The 16724-nt window shown below is 42.7% G+C and overlaps 1 protein-coding gene across 1 annotated transcript in view; it reads right to left on the bottom strand.

Annotated features, from left to right (window-relative positions):
• Window positions 1-12166, bottom strand: part of PHEX (phosphate regulating endopeptidase homolog, X-linked) — a 95816-nt gene extending 83650 nt beyond the window's left edge. Inside the window, exons 1-3 of the mRNA XM_010571276.1 lie at window positions 12055-12166; window positions 7946-8014; window positions 5263-5424 (exon numbers count right to left, since the gene is read on the bottom strand). Of these exons, the coding sequence (XP_010569578.1) occupies window positions 5263-5424; window positions 7946-8014; window positions 12055-12166 (343 nt within the window). The remainder of the gene's footprint in view (window positions 1-5262; window positions 5425-7945; window positions 8015-12054) is intronic.
• Window positions 12167-16724: the final 4558 nt, after the last annotated feature.

The raw sequence follows: 16724 nt of genomic DNA, 5'->3' as shown, positions 1-16724 counted from the left end.
ATATCATCCTTCTACAGGTAACAGCCAAAACAGAGTCTCACTGTATACCCAGGGGGAATGTTGTGCCGCATGTGGAATGGCAGCGTGCCGTAAGCCCCGCTCCCGTTCCAGCGCAGGGCTCGCAGGATGATGCCACTCTGCTCTCCCAGACAGAGAGATGCTGTGGGAATCCTGTGGCTCAGTTACTGTGCTGCCTTAAAACCTCATTTAGGAACCAAAATTATCTCCTTTCTGTACTCATGGTTTCCCAAAATCACCCATTACAAATACAACTTCCATTTTGAGCAGCCACAAAGCCTGGAAAAAGTCCCGGCTTTTCCACCTTTGACTCAGGTACTTCATTTTACCAAAAAGCTATTAACTCGCCCAGAGAGATTTATCTGACTTGTGCCACTTAAGTGTTTTCTTATATTTAGATGGATAAGCCATTACAGGGAAGATCCGGACCACTGAAAAAAAAATCTCTGCATCATTGAAGAGAGATCCATTTATAGTAGAAAAGACCAAGGAAAACAACGTTAAGCACTGTTGCCGTTTGCTGCTATCTTGTTATCCAACAAGAAGATATTGGAGGCAATAACATAAATACCCTCCGAGGGTTTTTTAAATTACTGCTGGTGTTCTCCCTCTTACTTGGGACAGCTCTCAGCCAGCTACCTCTGCAGGAAGAAATCACAAAAAACGGGTCAGCTAATACAGAAACCTAGGGATGAGCGTCAGCACCTACATTATGGATTTCATGGGCCACATCCAAGGCATCCCAGTGGTCCCAGCGGAGCACCTGCTGAATGGTGGGAGAAGAGAAACCAGCCCCAAAGAGCCCTGTGGCACAGGGTCCTCAACACCGACAGGACTCTCCTATGGTCAAATAGTACAAATTTCCATACTGAGATATTTTTACCTTACTGGTTTTACATAAAAACCATTTTCTAAAGAAAGCCATTGCAGATTATCTTGGGAAAAGTTGCCTATGCTGCCAAGTTATTTTGTTTGCTGTCTGTCTCGTGTTCTTTAAAAGCCCTCCTAAAAGGCCTCCATTTCTTTCTCTTTGCCACATTGGAAATTCCTCACTTCAAATTCACTGGCATTCAGAAAATAGCCACACTAGAAAGCTTAGCACAGCAAATTAGTCTGAAGTAGGTGCCTCACTGGGCCAGGATCAGTATGGAGACTTAATCTGTAAACTGGTTTCCACAGACATAAATTAAATTTAAAAGGCCTGGAAGACATGTTCACAAATGATTCACATAATTTAAATCACTCCTTTGCAGTGCTGAGATTTAGGAATATTTGTGTAGTTTTGTTTTGGGGTGGGTTTTTTTTTTTTTAATTTATTGCTTCCTGCATAGTCACTTGGAAAAAAAACCCACAAAACAACCCAGCTGTATATCATTGTTCTGCAGACTTAAGAGAAAGGAAAAGAAACTGCTTGGTTCACAATCAGCATTCACCACAGGTAACAGGCACTGATTTACTTGCCTCAGACTTCCAGTTCTGAATTATTCACAAAAAGCCACTTGCCATTTCAATGGTAAGACAACAGTGCTCCTAAAATCTTAATTAAGGTCACCAATCAAAATGGAAAAATTCAGCAGGAACACAAATAGCTTTGCAGAAAATGTTATGGTAAGTGAAAAACATTTATTAACTCAGAGACATTGCAATCTTGACCTGACATAAGGCTGAAACAGTTGCGGTTTGATAGCTTTTGTTAATACAACAGGTGCCACAATCGAACCAGTTTTTCCATTTTGAAGGACTCCAAGAGCTTCCTCGGAGGCCCATTGGCACTAAAAGTGTTTGTTCTTAACCAACGAGAGACACTTTTTGATGTGCCTGCAGTGTATCTGCAAATCAAACGCTGGCTTCAAGTCAGCGACAGTCTGGTCCAGCCAGGAATAGGTAACTGGAAGTAAGAGTACCTCGGTCCTCCCCAGGACAGCTCTACAGGGAACCAAGAAATTTTAACCCAAATATTAGATGTCCATTACCTGGATCTAGGTCATAACCAAACCCAGAAGTCTCTGCTTTTGACATAACTTTGGCTATCTACGATTGTCTTCTGTACGTTCCTCCACAACGCACGAAATCCTGCTGTTGCTGACATCCAAGGAAAGACCTACCCCTGCTTTCACCAGGCTAGGATTTTATCCCTTTTGTATAGCCAGGAGATCAAGTGAGTTCCACATGTGGTTTGTGGATTCCTCTGAGAGCGGAAAAAGAAATCCAAGTGACACTCAAACAAAGGATGGAAAAGAAATTAAAGGGGAAATATGATGATATAATTTTAGTTTAAATCCATCCTAAGACAGCTAGAGAAAGCCATGGGAGCATTATATATATATATATACACACACACACACACATATATATTCCTACCCCATTATAAACCCAAAGCTTACAAAAAATAGAATTAACTACCACATTAAGTTTTGCAAATCTGGAAGAACCCTGAAATGAATGTTTCTTCTTGTCCTGTTCCTTCAACCAACCAGAGATATGTAGGCAAAAAAATCTACCACCCAGTAGTTCTCAGCTATTTTCCATTGGCCCATTGCCATTCCTCTCCTTGGAATTCCCCATTAAAGCACCAAACCCCTTCATCAATACAGAAAATGATCTACCCTTTTTGAAGCTGACACCTGCAAAGTCATATGCTCTTGTGTGTCTGCAACCTCAAAAAAAAAAAATAAAAAGGACAAAAACCCCCCAAGCTTTGCTCTCAAACCCAGTAATACTTAATGCAGGGTTCAGTACATTATACCGCTACATCTACCACTTTTTGGTAAGGCAAAACTAATTCTTACACTTGCTACCCATTATCAACTGGAATGTCTTCTCCCATAGCAATTGCCCCAAATAAAAAATGAACCTTCCAGGAGACTGAAGATACCCTTGTATAACCAAGGCCATACACAGATCTTTGCACAAATACCCAAACCCCCTTTCTGCCTAAGGCTCAGGAACATTCAGGCACCAGAAAACAGATTAGATGTTCAAATAATTTATTTTAAGTAACATCATTTTTTAATATATTGCCTGAATAAATACTTCCATTTATATCACACCATCAAAGAATATCAAATATGAAAAATGTGGCTTTCTGGCCAAGCCATGTTATCACTTTAAGATTAATAGTTTTCTTTAATATGATAAATGTTTCAGAACATAGAACTTGCATAATAATGAGCTCTTTAAAGACTGGGGCTTTTTTAATCTACTGAGTGTCAAACAGGGACATTTACAATGAAGTACAAAGTTCTACCAAGAGTTCTTTAGGAAGGAGAGCTTAAATTGGCTTCTGAGGTCTGGTCAGCCACATATATATGTTTCTCTATGCAAGAGTTCTTCATCTTGCTAAAACTTGTGATAGTAAGGTTGTGGTCATCCACAAATGAATAACTCAGTGTCGAGCTAATTTATTGAAGTAACTCGAGTTAAAACGCAAACACACATAGAGGCTGAAGTTATGCCTTGTTATTTCAGCTACCAATGCTGACATCCAACACCTTTTTTTTTTCCTTTTCCTTTTTTAATTGCCAAGAGTATTTTGGAAAGCCTATTAAGTAGACAGTTAAGAAGTTAAGGAGGAGATGACAGATGTTATATTAAATCAGCTCCTCTATACCACCCAATGTTTCACATCTTTGTCCCTGTACCATGCCAAGGAACAGTGTAGGCCTCCTATTAAAGTAGTTATCAGGCACTTCATTACACCCTTTTTTTGATATGGAGTTTCCATTAAGCAAATACTTCTCACTTAGATGTTTCTTTATTTGTCTTGTATTTTCCTAGCTGTGGATTAGCAACTTCTAAAGGGACTGCAGTAAAAAAAAACATCTAAAAATGTGGCTTAGCATGATGTCCTTGATTAGGCTTTGTAAAAAGAGGAAATTAGGGATGAGAGTCACAGCTTGCTACTCTATATTCAATTAGGACTGACTTCTTTGTGGCTGTGGTTCATGCAGGATGTGCAGTTATCTAATACAGCCCGATTCTGGCAGCAGAACAATTAGAATGCAAAGCATAACGTAAAACAGGCCCTGGCAATATTTTTTCCCTTTGGTTGTGACATCTTCAGCAGACTTAAACCATCAGTCATCAGATTGTGTCCTACGCTGAAATTCCAAACTCATATTCTGAAACCGAAGGCAGCTTTTAAAATACTTAACGATGCCAAAATTGAAGACGATAGGACTGAAGAAAGCAAGCGGAGAAGGGCTTTGATGCCTACGCACGCACATATGTACAAAATCTAAGAGAAAAATAAACGCTGTACTTAAGCGCATCCTAAAACTGACCTCTGTCCTGTGGCGAGCTCAGAGCAGGCTCTTACGTCGACTGATAGATCATTAACGCGCTCAAGGCGTGCAACGCTCAAGCACGCCGCCACCAATAACAAATCTTGCACATCTCCCTTCTTTTGCAGGACCCGCTTTTAGCGAAGATTCGAAGGCTCTGGCAGGGTTTTCCTGCCTCACAATAACCATCGATCGCCCTTTCTCCCCAGCTGGTCTGCACAGCTTCCTGATGAGGTGGCCTTGCTGCAGAGTATAGCGCAAAGTCAAGTCGCAGGCAGACTAAAATACCTTTCTTCCTACACGTTTCCACCCCGGGGCTATTTTTTCCTCCAGACACACAATCTTAAGCAGCCTTCTGTTTCACTGATGATAGTTCAGGTACCTCAATGGCAGCTTGGACGGCAACGAGAAGGAAACACAATAAATACCCAAACAACCTCCGTCTCCGGAAGCCCATAAATTGCCATCCGCCAAGAGCTGGGTAAGTCTACTGGAAAATATCACTCTGGTTTTGCCTTATTATGTTCTTTCCCAGCTATTGGCCACTGTTAGAGACAGAGTGCTGTCCTAGACTGATGTTTGTCTGGATCTGGGACATTCTTAAATGTGCATGCTGTGCTCCTGCATGCTGGTCTACCCATCAACTGCAAGGGGGAAAGAGTTCAAATCCTCTCGCTTTTTCCTTTGGTATGAGGAATACGCTTTGGTCCCTCCATTCTTAACTGGTAGAGTTCCCAGGAGTTGTATTCTTCCTCCCAAATTCTGTTATAATTCACTATTTCTCAATGTTATTTTCATTAAAAACCAAGAAAAATACACTTAAAAGGGAACATCAAGTTGGGCTGTTGGGTATTATTCAATGATCAGAAAGAAGCGTGGAATATTTATTCATTTCAAAACCAGCCAGTTAACAAGGTATCGTGACAAGCCACCCAAACACCTTCAGAAATGACATACTTACCCTTTAGTTTGAGGTCCACGTTGTGTCGCAGCCAAGGATAAACACCATAGTTTGACATGTCTTCAGGAATAGGGTGATTATATATCCAGCCATCACAGGCAAATCGATAAAAGTTCTCACACGGATCTATGGATTGATTTATCTTGCTTAGGATGCCAGCAGCTGTAAAAAAGACACCACATAGATTTTGTGGAACACTTTTTCCTAAACAGAGAATTAAATGAGGCCACAGTCTAGAAATTGTGATTAACTTTCACCAGTCTCTGCAACGTGAAGCTGGCCTCACTTGCAAGCTAAGCCTTGCTGTTCTAGGACTGATGTGTGCCCTGATCTCTGCCATTTTTTAAAAAGCAGCAAGAGTACCACCCAGCTTCTCTAGCATCTAACAGTGGCTACATAAGAAGAAAAAAAAAAAGAAAAAAAGACAAAATATCTGCAGTGAATGTTCTTGAGTGCTGTGCAGCAATGACCACTGAACCTAGCACTACAGGAACATGAACTGCTGGAGCCAGACACCCAAAGACAGGCTCTCCATTGTTGCCATGATAATAGAATTAAGTGCCTGAGGAATTTAGTAGCAATACATATGAGCAGACTGTAATTAGCATTCCAGAAATTATGCACTGTTTACCTTCAGCTGAATAGCTGCACAGGAAAACAAATCAAGTTCAGATCTACCATTCACTGGAAAAGGTAATTGTATTATTTTCAGCTCCGTTTTGTGACTGCATCCCCCCAGTTGCTATTGTGGGTGAGACTGGTAAGAGAGAGATCAGTCTGACAAGCCAGAGACTTAATAGCTTTTGAGTATCTAATCATAGAACCACAGAATAGTTTGTGTTGGAAGGGACCTTTAAACATCATCTAGTCCAACCCCCCTGCCATGAGCAAGGACATTTTCAACCGGATCAGGTTGCTCAGAGCCCCGTCCAGCCTGACCGGGAATGTTTCCAGGGATGGGGCATTGACCACCTCTCTGGGAAACCTGGGCCAGGGTTTCACCACCCTCAGCATAAAAAAGTTCTTCCTTAGATCTAGTCTGAATCTGCCCTCTTTTAGTTTAAAACCATTACCCATTCCATGCATTATAGTGATGGTGGCATAAATCTACATAGGTCAAGTAACACAGAATATGTGGATACTGGACATTTTTTGGCTAAATGATCACGTGTTTTGAGGCTTATCCAAATAACTGATTAAAAATCCTAGCAGGAAATCTGATAATTTTACAGACTTTATGATACTATTTCTAGCATCCAGTAACTCTTCTTCATCCACTAAGAAATGTCATAGGAAGAGTCACTCTGTGTCTCGCCCGTAATTCTCTCTCTCACGTTAGAAACTCTCAAACCGACTACACTGAAGACATTTTGGTCCTTGGCAATTTTCTATCACTCCTGAAAAGCTGTTCAGCAAGGCAGGGCTCGGGTCTTGAGACATTACGTAGTCACTGCCCAGAGCACTCTGAACTAAAACAGTCAGGTCATTTAGGTGTCCAAGTCTGCCTTGGTGCAAAATCCCAGCTTCTGCTGAGCTTATAAAAAAATCCATGTTATTTTGTGTGCATGTGAGAAGAAGAAAGCCAATTCAGATTCAAACTTCTTCAGTGACTTTTTTTTTTGTTCTGAAGCTCAAAATGAAGCACCCACACCTTTTTTTTTTTTTTTTTTGGTTGGGGTTTTGGGGGTGGTGGTGTTTTGTTTAGTTGTCCCACCTTGCTTACATATTTGCAGTCATTCAAGAATCGGCTCCGGAGGGTGATGCCCAGGGCGGCCAGGAGCACTGTCAGTGCCACACAGGGCAGAAGCAGAATGGCAAGAAACGTCCTGGGAATGTTGAGATCTGCAAACTTCTTGCTTTACGGAGCCCCACAGAACTTGTCAGGATTTCAAACCACTAGCCAAACACCTCACAGTACCAGCTTAATATGGTTCAGAATGGAAATAAATACTCATATAAGTTCACACAATGTCCACTTTGTTTCCAGTAAAACAGCTCTAGGGGCAGATTTCCAGATGTGGGAACTATTGTTTGATCTTTGCTCTCGAGACGCTCAATGACAAAACTCTCATTGACGTAGCGCAAGCAAAACTCTGTCAGAACTGACCAGTGCAAAATGGGTGTCTCTCCAGTCCCACCAAGCCCGGTCCCTTTAGCTCACATTTAATATTAATAGATGTTCGAGCTCTACAAGGGTTACCACATGTATCTCTGCATGGGGAAAAGGGCCTGCCAATATGGAAGTAGCTGCAGATTTTGAGTTTTAGTCACCACATTACCATTGTGCAAGTCTGTGCAAGATCTGGCCCTAAAGCATCTCTGTGCCTTAACAAATCACTTGCTGGTTTTCTGACTACTGGGAAGGAAACAACAAAATACACCTGAAGGTCAAGTCACCCAACATTTTGTTTCTTATTAAAAAAATAAACAATCCCTATGGGAAACTTTGAGTTAACCTGGGTAGAGTTAAACCGATTTAAAACATGATTTTTAATGGTAGAAAATAAACAGATCTGCAGCAACTTAAACAGTGACTTTTAAAAAAGTTTGGGGTTTTTTTTTTCCCTCATTGTTAATGAAGCTTTCTGACTAAATTGTATCATGGAAAAAATTTAAGCAGTATAAATACCTCATTAACATACTATAATCACAATATAATAGAGAAGATAAAATTGTTGCTTACCAGCTTCAATACATTCTGAGGTCAAACAGTACCGTTGCTTCGGATGAAACTTTATAAGACCTTGGCTAACTGCAAAATGGAAAACCATAATGAGATCATTTGTAATGAATTTTGACCATTGCAGCCAAATGTTGCGTACTTGATCATTCAAATGTCAGCGCAAGCTCTGGCCCTAATGCATCTCTGCCGACATCGATTTAAACCAGTTAGAATGTATATTAAGTAAACACCGTGGCTCGTAACAAATAATTTTCCCCTCCTGTGCCTGCTTTCTCCTTCCTCTGCCTTTGCTCGTAGGCAGCACGGAGCAAGGGCTGTCTCAGAGGACGTTTGCGCAGCGCCGGGAGTGCCACCACTTCAGCCTGGCGGCGAGCATCACCGCGATCAATTAATCGTCGTTGCCATCATCCTCCAGAGATGCACCTTTCACAGCTGGCAACACAACGCGGAGGTACCCGGCCACCTTCGGCAGGGTTCCCCCAGCTCCTGCCCAGCCGCGGGGATGGCGCTGCGCTGCCGAACCCTGCGCCGGCACGACCCAGCGCCAACGGGACGCCTCCAGGGTCCCCTCGTTCCAGCCTGGAATAAACCAGGGAGCAACAGGCACAGGGAGAGACGTGCTTCATAAGGCACAGCGCAGTTTCTGTCCGAACCGGCTTCCAAAAGTATTGCAATTGTATTTGCTTCTAAAAACCTTGGCGGCAAAAACGAGGCGATTGTCAGTTAATGCTGCTCATCTTGTAAAAATGTGTATTACAGCTGCCACTGAAACTTAAGCATAGGAATTGCTAATTTCAGATACTGCTGTCAGGCAGCAAATATGCAGATAATTGATACTTGGGATGAGGATGGGAGAGTCCCAAGGGGTAGATGAAATAAGACTCAGTAGATGTGCTCAGTAGACATAAAGAAATGTCTCGTTATATCCATTATCTTAATAACTCAGGCCATGGCAAGAATACAAAAGAAAAAAAAAAACCCCCAAACAAAAAAACCCAACAATCGACTATATTAAGGTATCGTAGCTGTACCAGTACTGACAGTTATAAAGCAATTTCTCCTGTAGTTATCTATTATTCAAAAGGGATAGAAAAACGTGAAATGGTATTTCAGCACAGGAAAAATTTACTATAAAAACCCTAAAGCTATAATTGAATATAAAGCTGTTTCATCTCTTCCAACCTCATAGCTTTAATGACAATTAATGACAGAAATGGCTGGATTTCAATCAAATTTTCTTCAAAACTGAGAACGTGAAACTATTTCTGGACAACTTTACCAAAGCTTGCATTGACTCAGTGAAACACAACCCCTCAACAACCTTTGTAAATTAGCCAAGAACTACACAAGATTGAGGCATATAAAGATTGTAACTGAAATATTGAAGAACAGCAGAAAATAGAGAAGTGGAGGTCTCCAGAACATGATTTTGAGCCACATGAAATACAAATAATGGATAATCTGCCTATTAATTGAGTGTTGCACTCCTCCCAACTCACCTCTTTCCCCGCTTTAAAGTTAGCTTTTTCGAACCTGTCCAGGTCTTGAAAGTTTGCTAGATTTTTTTTCTTAACAAAGCAGAGAAAGGAGGGAAAATCCCAGACACCATTTATTTCTTTTGCACTTGATGGAAAATGAGGGAAAATGAAAAAGAATCAGTAAAGAATCTGAAATAGTCCTCGTAGTTTTGATACTTGTAAACAAAAGCACAATACCCTTTTGACTAGTTTTGTTCTGTTTACAACTTCATCATGAGAGCAAATGAAAAAAAGTCTTTGGCGGTAACATTTCCCTTTTAATTAACAGCTAATTTTGATGGGAAAACTTTTCTTGGTTTTGTTCTCTTACCTTGTTGTTGTTAGAGAACTAACCATGAGATTATTACCTATAGTTGTGGTTGTAACACTTAGTGTCCCAGCTTCTTCCTTTATAAGCCTGTTCCCAGATTCTTAAGCAAATACCCACTGTAATTAAGGTCCCCATAAAAATCCAAAAGGGGAAAAAGCCTACAAATATGCAGACGCAAATAATGCGGATGTTCCTCTAACCTGAGAAGTCCAAAGGGCTACCAAGTCAGGAGGAGAGGCTACCAAATCGAGGTTCAAAGCTGCCTGACTTCTTGCCCAAGGGAACTGGAGAGCCACCCGAGGTGATGCCAAGTGACTTCTCCGGTAGCTCCCCCCTGAAGCCACGGTGTGGCTACAGCCAGTACGGGCAAGTAACGGTAAATAAAAATATGTGATTCTCCCAGATTCCTCTTAGAGTTGTAGGGGCTCTGAGAAGAAGGAGGAGAAGGCTACGTTTCACTCCTCAGGCTGGAAAATTGAAGGGAAATTGTTTCAGGTCTACCAGAAACTGCAAGTTTTGCAGATTAAATGAAGACTAAAGAAAAAAGGTGATCTTGAGGTGCCTGAAATGTTTCACACAACCAGAAAGAACGGTCTCCTTTCCTACAGTTTAACAAAACTAAAAAAAGAGTTAAACTCAAACTTACAAACAAAACACAGTGTCACAATGAAACATAGAAACATTGCATTGACACAACATTAAACCAAAACAATTTAACTTTTTTCCCTCACTCTTTCAGTCAAAAACCTCAGACAATTTCCAAACAAATCCTAAAAACCTCTCGGTTGACCCAAGGCCAGCATTTTTATTTTCTTAGCAGTTATGCCAATGAAAATTTTGACACTGAATCCCTGGCTATGGAACAGGCCTCAGCACACTTAGAAAACCACCTCCAAGAATTAATGTATTTGCTTGAATTTTCACGTCTGGTCTATGGACAAAGCACTCCTATCTCCGACAAGCTATGGTGGTAAACATCTATTGCTTTTTACAAGCAATAAACTATCTAGTGCTAAAAAAAAGAAATAAGGTCTCTCCATTACTCCCTGGTGTTTGATATTGTATCCTTTAAGTGAAAAACATTATTTTTCATCTAGAAACAGTATTCTGCACTAACAAGTTGAAGATTAAATCCTGCTCACGTTTATAGAGTTTTGTTGAACTGAGGGGGATTACTCGCATACACAAAAGTTACTTGCCTGCAAATGTTTGTAGAATTTGCTCTAGGGCAGAAAAACACTAGCCGAGTACGAGCCTCGTGCTTTAAATATTCTATAGAAAGCCTGGCATAATTTTCTCTGTTGTGATTATAAACGAAGCAAACCTTTCAAACAAGATTGCAAGATCATAAATGATCGGAGGGAAGCAAAAGATATGCTTAGAGGCTAAGTTCCCTCCAGTCCAGGGAAATCTGTGTTGGTCTAAAGAAATGAAAAGTTGGGCTGAATCAGTCCAAAAGACGATCTGTCTCTGCAAGTTCCTACAGGGTACAGCACTGCTTTCTCTTCTCTGCTTGGTGGTTTTGGGTACATTTATATTTCTTCACATCATTTTATAGGTGTAGGCATATGCTTCCATGCGATATTCCAAAAAAACCAATCTACAGATGATTCCAAATCCCAGAGAGGTAAAACTAATTCCTCCTCTACTGTGTCCAGTTACAGCTTATAAATGTGATCAAAACATTTTAATTTCATCCCAGATGTGCTCTTTATTATTTTTGCAAAGATGACTTTGCAATTCATCGTAGAAGAACAGAAAGATCTAAAAAAATGTGCAAGCATATGCACTATTGAAGCCTTCTACAGGAATTCTAGTCAAGCCCTAAATGAAAACCAAATGAAGGAAAACCCAAAAGATTCCATAAAATGTGTGCACTACAGATTCATTTTTAGGAGACAGAAAATACCAGTCCACATCGGTGACAATCTGTGAGTTCGTAATCAGCATTAGTGACATGCATAATCTCACCCGTTTCTCCCCGTTCTGCAAAAGGACCCAGTTCTGGCTAGAACACGTTCAAATTAGTATCCAAATTCAAATCCAGCATTCAGAAAGTTACACGAGCTCACGTTGCACTTTCCAGCTCTAGCGCTCCCGCAACAAATCCCTTTCCTGGCACATTTCCATTTCGGGATAAATACAAAACAGGGGGGGAAAGAAGAAGAGATCGAGCTTTTCACCAAACCACGGGCAACAAACCACCCGGCAGACGGGCTGGGGAGGGTTGCGTTCGGGTGAGCCTCGACCTTTTCGCTTACCCAAGAAAAGCGCGGTGCCGAGCACGACGGTGCCGCTGACGAAGACGCCGAGGGCGATCCGCGTGGCTCTGCCGGCCGCTCTCCCGGCCTCGGGTACCGTCTCTCCTTCCATCGGGATGGCTTGGGACGGGCTCGCTCCGGCAGAAGTCCGGTTTTCCTCTGCTGCGGTGGTGTCAGTATTTCAACTCTTCATGAGCTGCACCCATGAGCTCTCCTCCTCCTCCTCACAACGCCAGGTTTCTGTCGTGAACCATTGCCTAGGCGCCTCCTGCTCTCTCCCTCTCCAAGGAAAACCGTGTGTAAAAGAGGAGCCGTCTCCCACGTTTTCCTCCGACCAGGAGGAGGAAAGGCGAGCGGTGACCGCTGTCTGCGCAGCCCTCGCTGCCGGTAGAGCCTCTCCGAGCCAAGAGCTCGGCAGTCCCCCTTATCAGGGGTTCCGAACACGAGGATTTCACAACGTTGCCGAACAGATGTTTTAGCTATCCAAACATATAGCCATAAACCCTTTACAATCAAAGCAGGGCTGCTGACAACTTTTACAAACACGAGACCGACGGAAGGTTTTCTTTTTTCTCCTTGCGCTTATTTAAAAAGACTAATTATCTGCTGACTAAAGTTTCCTCCTCTTAAACCATTCCTGCTGCATCATTTCGCTTCACCAGAAGAGATACCCACTCAGTGGACAAATCCCTTTTTAAAGCTTCCTAAGAGCTCTTAGAATATCATGTAGCATTTTATTTTGGGAATCTGGTATGTGACACTGCGTGCCAAAAATCACAGTCATGCAGCACAAAGCAATAATCAGCACAACCTACAGAATAGTGCTGCTTTAAAAGCTAGATTTTTTTTATTTTTTTTTTTTTTTTCCAGGCAAGGTATTTCAGTCCTTGCTGATATGCAATGAATCTTAGGAGATGATCCTATGCTTCTAAGTACTACTATGAGCTTAGTGGAAAGTATCTACTTGGGACTTCAAGTTGGTGGGGGATAAAAAAAAAAATTAGAAAGCCTTATTTATATGGATTTCTCAGTTTCTGGCTTAGACTTGATAATCCTCTCTCCAGGTGGCAAGGTTTCCCCATTCATCAAATAACAAAATTAATCACTTCAGGGTGAATTCTCTGAGCTGCCTGTGACATTCAGCTCTCCGAGGAGCTCTCGCTTGCTCCAGAGCTGGACTTTCATGCAAAACCTAGGGATGCAGGGAGAGGCAGTGCCATGCTCATGCTCCCAACAGAAGTTTATGTGTCTGAGTTACTTCTATGCGGATTTAGGAGTTCTCACGCCAGCCCCCACCCATCCTGATAAAAAACTGCGCAAGTAGAGAGAAGAAAGGCTTATGTCACAAGGTTAGGGCACATATATCACAACGGCAAAGTTATCGGTTTGGAGACTGAACTGTTTTCCCTGTGAGCACCTGCACACAAGTTGTCCTGGATGCCAGATGGGCATAAAGGGAAAACCTGCTCCATCCAGAAGAAGACTTAGGAGTTTGAAGGCCCAGAAACCCTCGCTCCTCAAGCCCCTCTACAGCCTGGCTGGGGTCCTCCAAACAAAATGCCTTCATTTCTTATTCCTGTCCCTCTTTGCCAGCAAGCTCCAAGGAGGGCATTCCCATCTCTGCTTGGCACGGAACAGGAAAAAAGCATTTGTTCCTTTTCACCCGCCTACTTTTCCCACATTTAACCCATGATTTTTAACATCCATCAGCTGAGGAAGAAGAGGGAGGAGATGTCACAGAACCAGGAGGCCCACGAATGTCCCAGACAAGTGTTCCCATTCACACACGAATGGCTCCACGGGTGTGAGCAGATCCCTGGTTATAAACAATCCCCAGCACAAGCCTGGCAGCAGCACAGGTTTGAGAAGGTATTCAGGCGACGTTGGCGCTATTGAGACTCCTAGTGATTTCTGATATGAGGACTCAAAGGGGCTGCCAAAAGGGCAGAAAACGCATGGACGTGCTGTGATCTCAACACTTAAATCAACTTTGCCCATGATCCAAATGCTGAGTAAGTCTCATAAGGACCCTTTGACAAGCATTTGGTATTGGTTGCCTGATGGTTTTCCTTCTATGTCAGCATTGAACCACCGACAATACAAATGCTGAACAGTTATTAGACCTATGCATACTGCCCATCAGCTTTTTATCCCACCAACCAACATTAAATGATCACATCTCTGCTCAAATTCCCCCCTACTTTATAACTTTAAAGGTTTGCTCCCCAGAGAAGTACTAGCATGTACTAAATATCACATTCTATTAGTGTTTCATTAACAGCATTTTGCCTTCAAGGTATGATCTCTTTCTAGGAAAACATCAGGCCAGAAACCAAGAACAGCTTTCAACAGTGCAAAGCAGCAACCAGTTGTTCGTCTTAGGAAAATTGTGAGAGGAAGTGGGAAAAGGGAAATAGGGAAGCTGATAAGAGGGAGAGGCTGGACAATTCAGTCCACCCTCCCGAACAGGCAAATAGAAGGTGAGGGCTATGGGAACATGCAGATATCCCAACAAGAACCAGCAAGCTCCAACTACAGGAGATCTCCTCTGGAGAGTCAGCCCCAAGCAGCACATGAACCTTATGGCAAGGAAATCACAGATCAGCTGCCAGCAACAGAATGACTTCTCCAAGTTTGGGAGAAGTTTGCAGGCTTATTTACACCGTGGCACCGTGTAAGTGTCCTTCCCTCTGGCTGTAGAGCCTGGTTGTAGTCAGTAACTCATCTTGGTCTCTCCAGCACATACAGAACTATGAAATTAGGGCTAAACCACAAACAGCTGCAGGCAACAGCTGCAGAGGTCCATCTCTGGCAGTGTTTGAAAAGGTGTGCGGAGTACATGTGAATCAGCTTCTGATACTGCTGATCAGTTACAGAAGTTTGTGGAATTTGATATGCGTTCCTGATGAGTGTGCTTGGATTTGGTTGCTTTGCTCACCATAACTCCAGTAGCTCTTTGGCAGGTATGAGATACAAGTTCCACGCTTACTGCTGGAACTGCTAACACCACTCCTGGCTATTATAGCCCAATAAGGCACTTAATGAGGCTGTGCAAAGACTCTGTTAAACATTCGTAAAACATTGAATAGACATCAGGGGAAAAAAAGTAATAATTAAATGCAACATGCTCTAAATCACTCTTCATTCACTCAGAATTGCCTCCACCCAAGATCTCAAACAATGGGATCGCTCTGGCCCTTATAACAATGCCAGGACCAGGCACAAACGTTTCCACCCAAACCCATATGCAAGAGCTGGCAAACCCGCTGGAACACGCTCCGGGCTGAACCCCAGCAAGAGTGCCCCAGCTTCTAGAAGTCTGTCTACATATGCAAGCGTGCGTGCATGCACATGAACGTACGCCCCCACATACAAGCACACGCGTGTTACCTTGCTCTTTCAAAGCAGACACAATTCTCACTTCCACCCGTTATGCCAGAGTCAGGCACGTGTGCTTGCTCAGAGCTAAGATCAATAGTACTATGTCAACTTCTCCCCACATAGCTTAGTTCAAGGAAGTTCCCATTTGCTTGAGGTTTGATTATTCAAAAGGCACACAAAACCCCACGTTTTGCCTAGTTTTTGCTGGCCACTGTCAAAACCAGAGTCACATAGGTGGCACTGGACGTCTGGAACAACAAAACCGCCTGAGGTCAGCACACGTTCAGCCCAAGCGTGCTGGAAGACCTGCCTGCAATGAGTCTGAGCCCTGCAAAACATTTTGTCGTTCTTGCATTTAGGAACTTTAAAGTGTATTAAAACAATTACTGATACTTTTAATGCAGACAGAAACTACAGTTCAGCATTAAGCGTAAGAACCAAAATAACGCATGTTAAACATACTAGGTGGCACCAATGCATTAGTTACAGAAGACGTTTCCTCAGAAGACGCTGTCCTCGTGGCGCACGTTAAAGACTTGCCTTATCGGGAGGCAACTGACAGGTTACCTTTAGAGGAATGAGTTAAGCTTGACAGAAGCAGCTCTCAATCAAAGCGTCACAGCTTTGATGACGTCCTGTCGAGCATTTTTAGCTCACGGTGAAAGGAAGAACGTAGCCGCTACCACACCATTGGAGGCAGAGCCACCAGGTATAGCTTGAGTAGCTTCAGCACAAAAGCAGAGGTATATGCTGGCTGCATTAAAAGGGATTAATTAGTGCGGGTCAGAGTAAAGGCCGTATTCCATTTCATTTCAAGTGTTCCACAACGGAGCCTTGAACTGTTTTTTCAAACTATGCAGCCGTCGTAGCCAGAACTGGCCAACTGGGCTTTCCGTACACACGACGTGCTTGAGAAACACCCAACACATTGCATTTGAAGACAGCTTGAATATTTGTCCTCAGATCTTGGAATCTTATAAGGGATATTCTCTTGGCTACAACACCTCCCCCCCCCCCAGTTTCCATGCTGCAGCCAACAGCAACCACACTCTGGCACAAATTCACATCTTTTATTCATGTGACAGATACAGCTGCAACTAAATAACCCCATTGTTTTCCACTGGTACAGCCACATCACGGAAGGTCTTGGTGCAGCTGGGAGAATGCGGGTCATTTATTAAGGGCCAATTCAGAGCCAACAGGCCTTGCAGGGCTCTGAACATTGCTGGTGGCAAGCTTTTCCACTAACTATAACCCCAACTGTGCAGAGAAGACCCTGCAAAGCAGAA

The sequence above is a fragment of the Haliaeetus leucocephalus genome, unplaced genomic scaffold, assembly GCF_000737465.1.
Source record: "Haliaeetus leucocephalus isolate CR32 unplaced genomic scaffold, Haliaeetus_leucocephalus-4.0 Scaffold317, whole genome shotgun sequence".
NCBI lineage: Eukaryota > Metazoa > Chordata > Aves > Accipitriformes > Accipitridae > Haliaeetus > Haliaeetus leucocephalus.
This window is presented reverse-complemented; position numbering and strand designations above follow the sequence as displayed.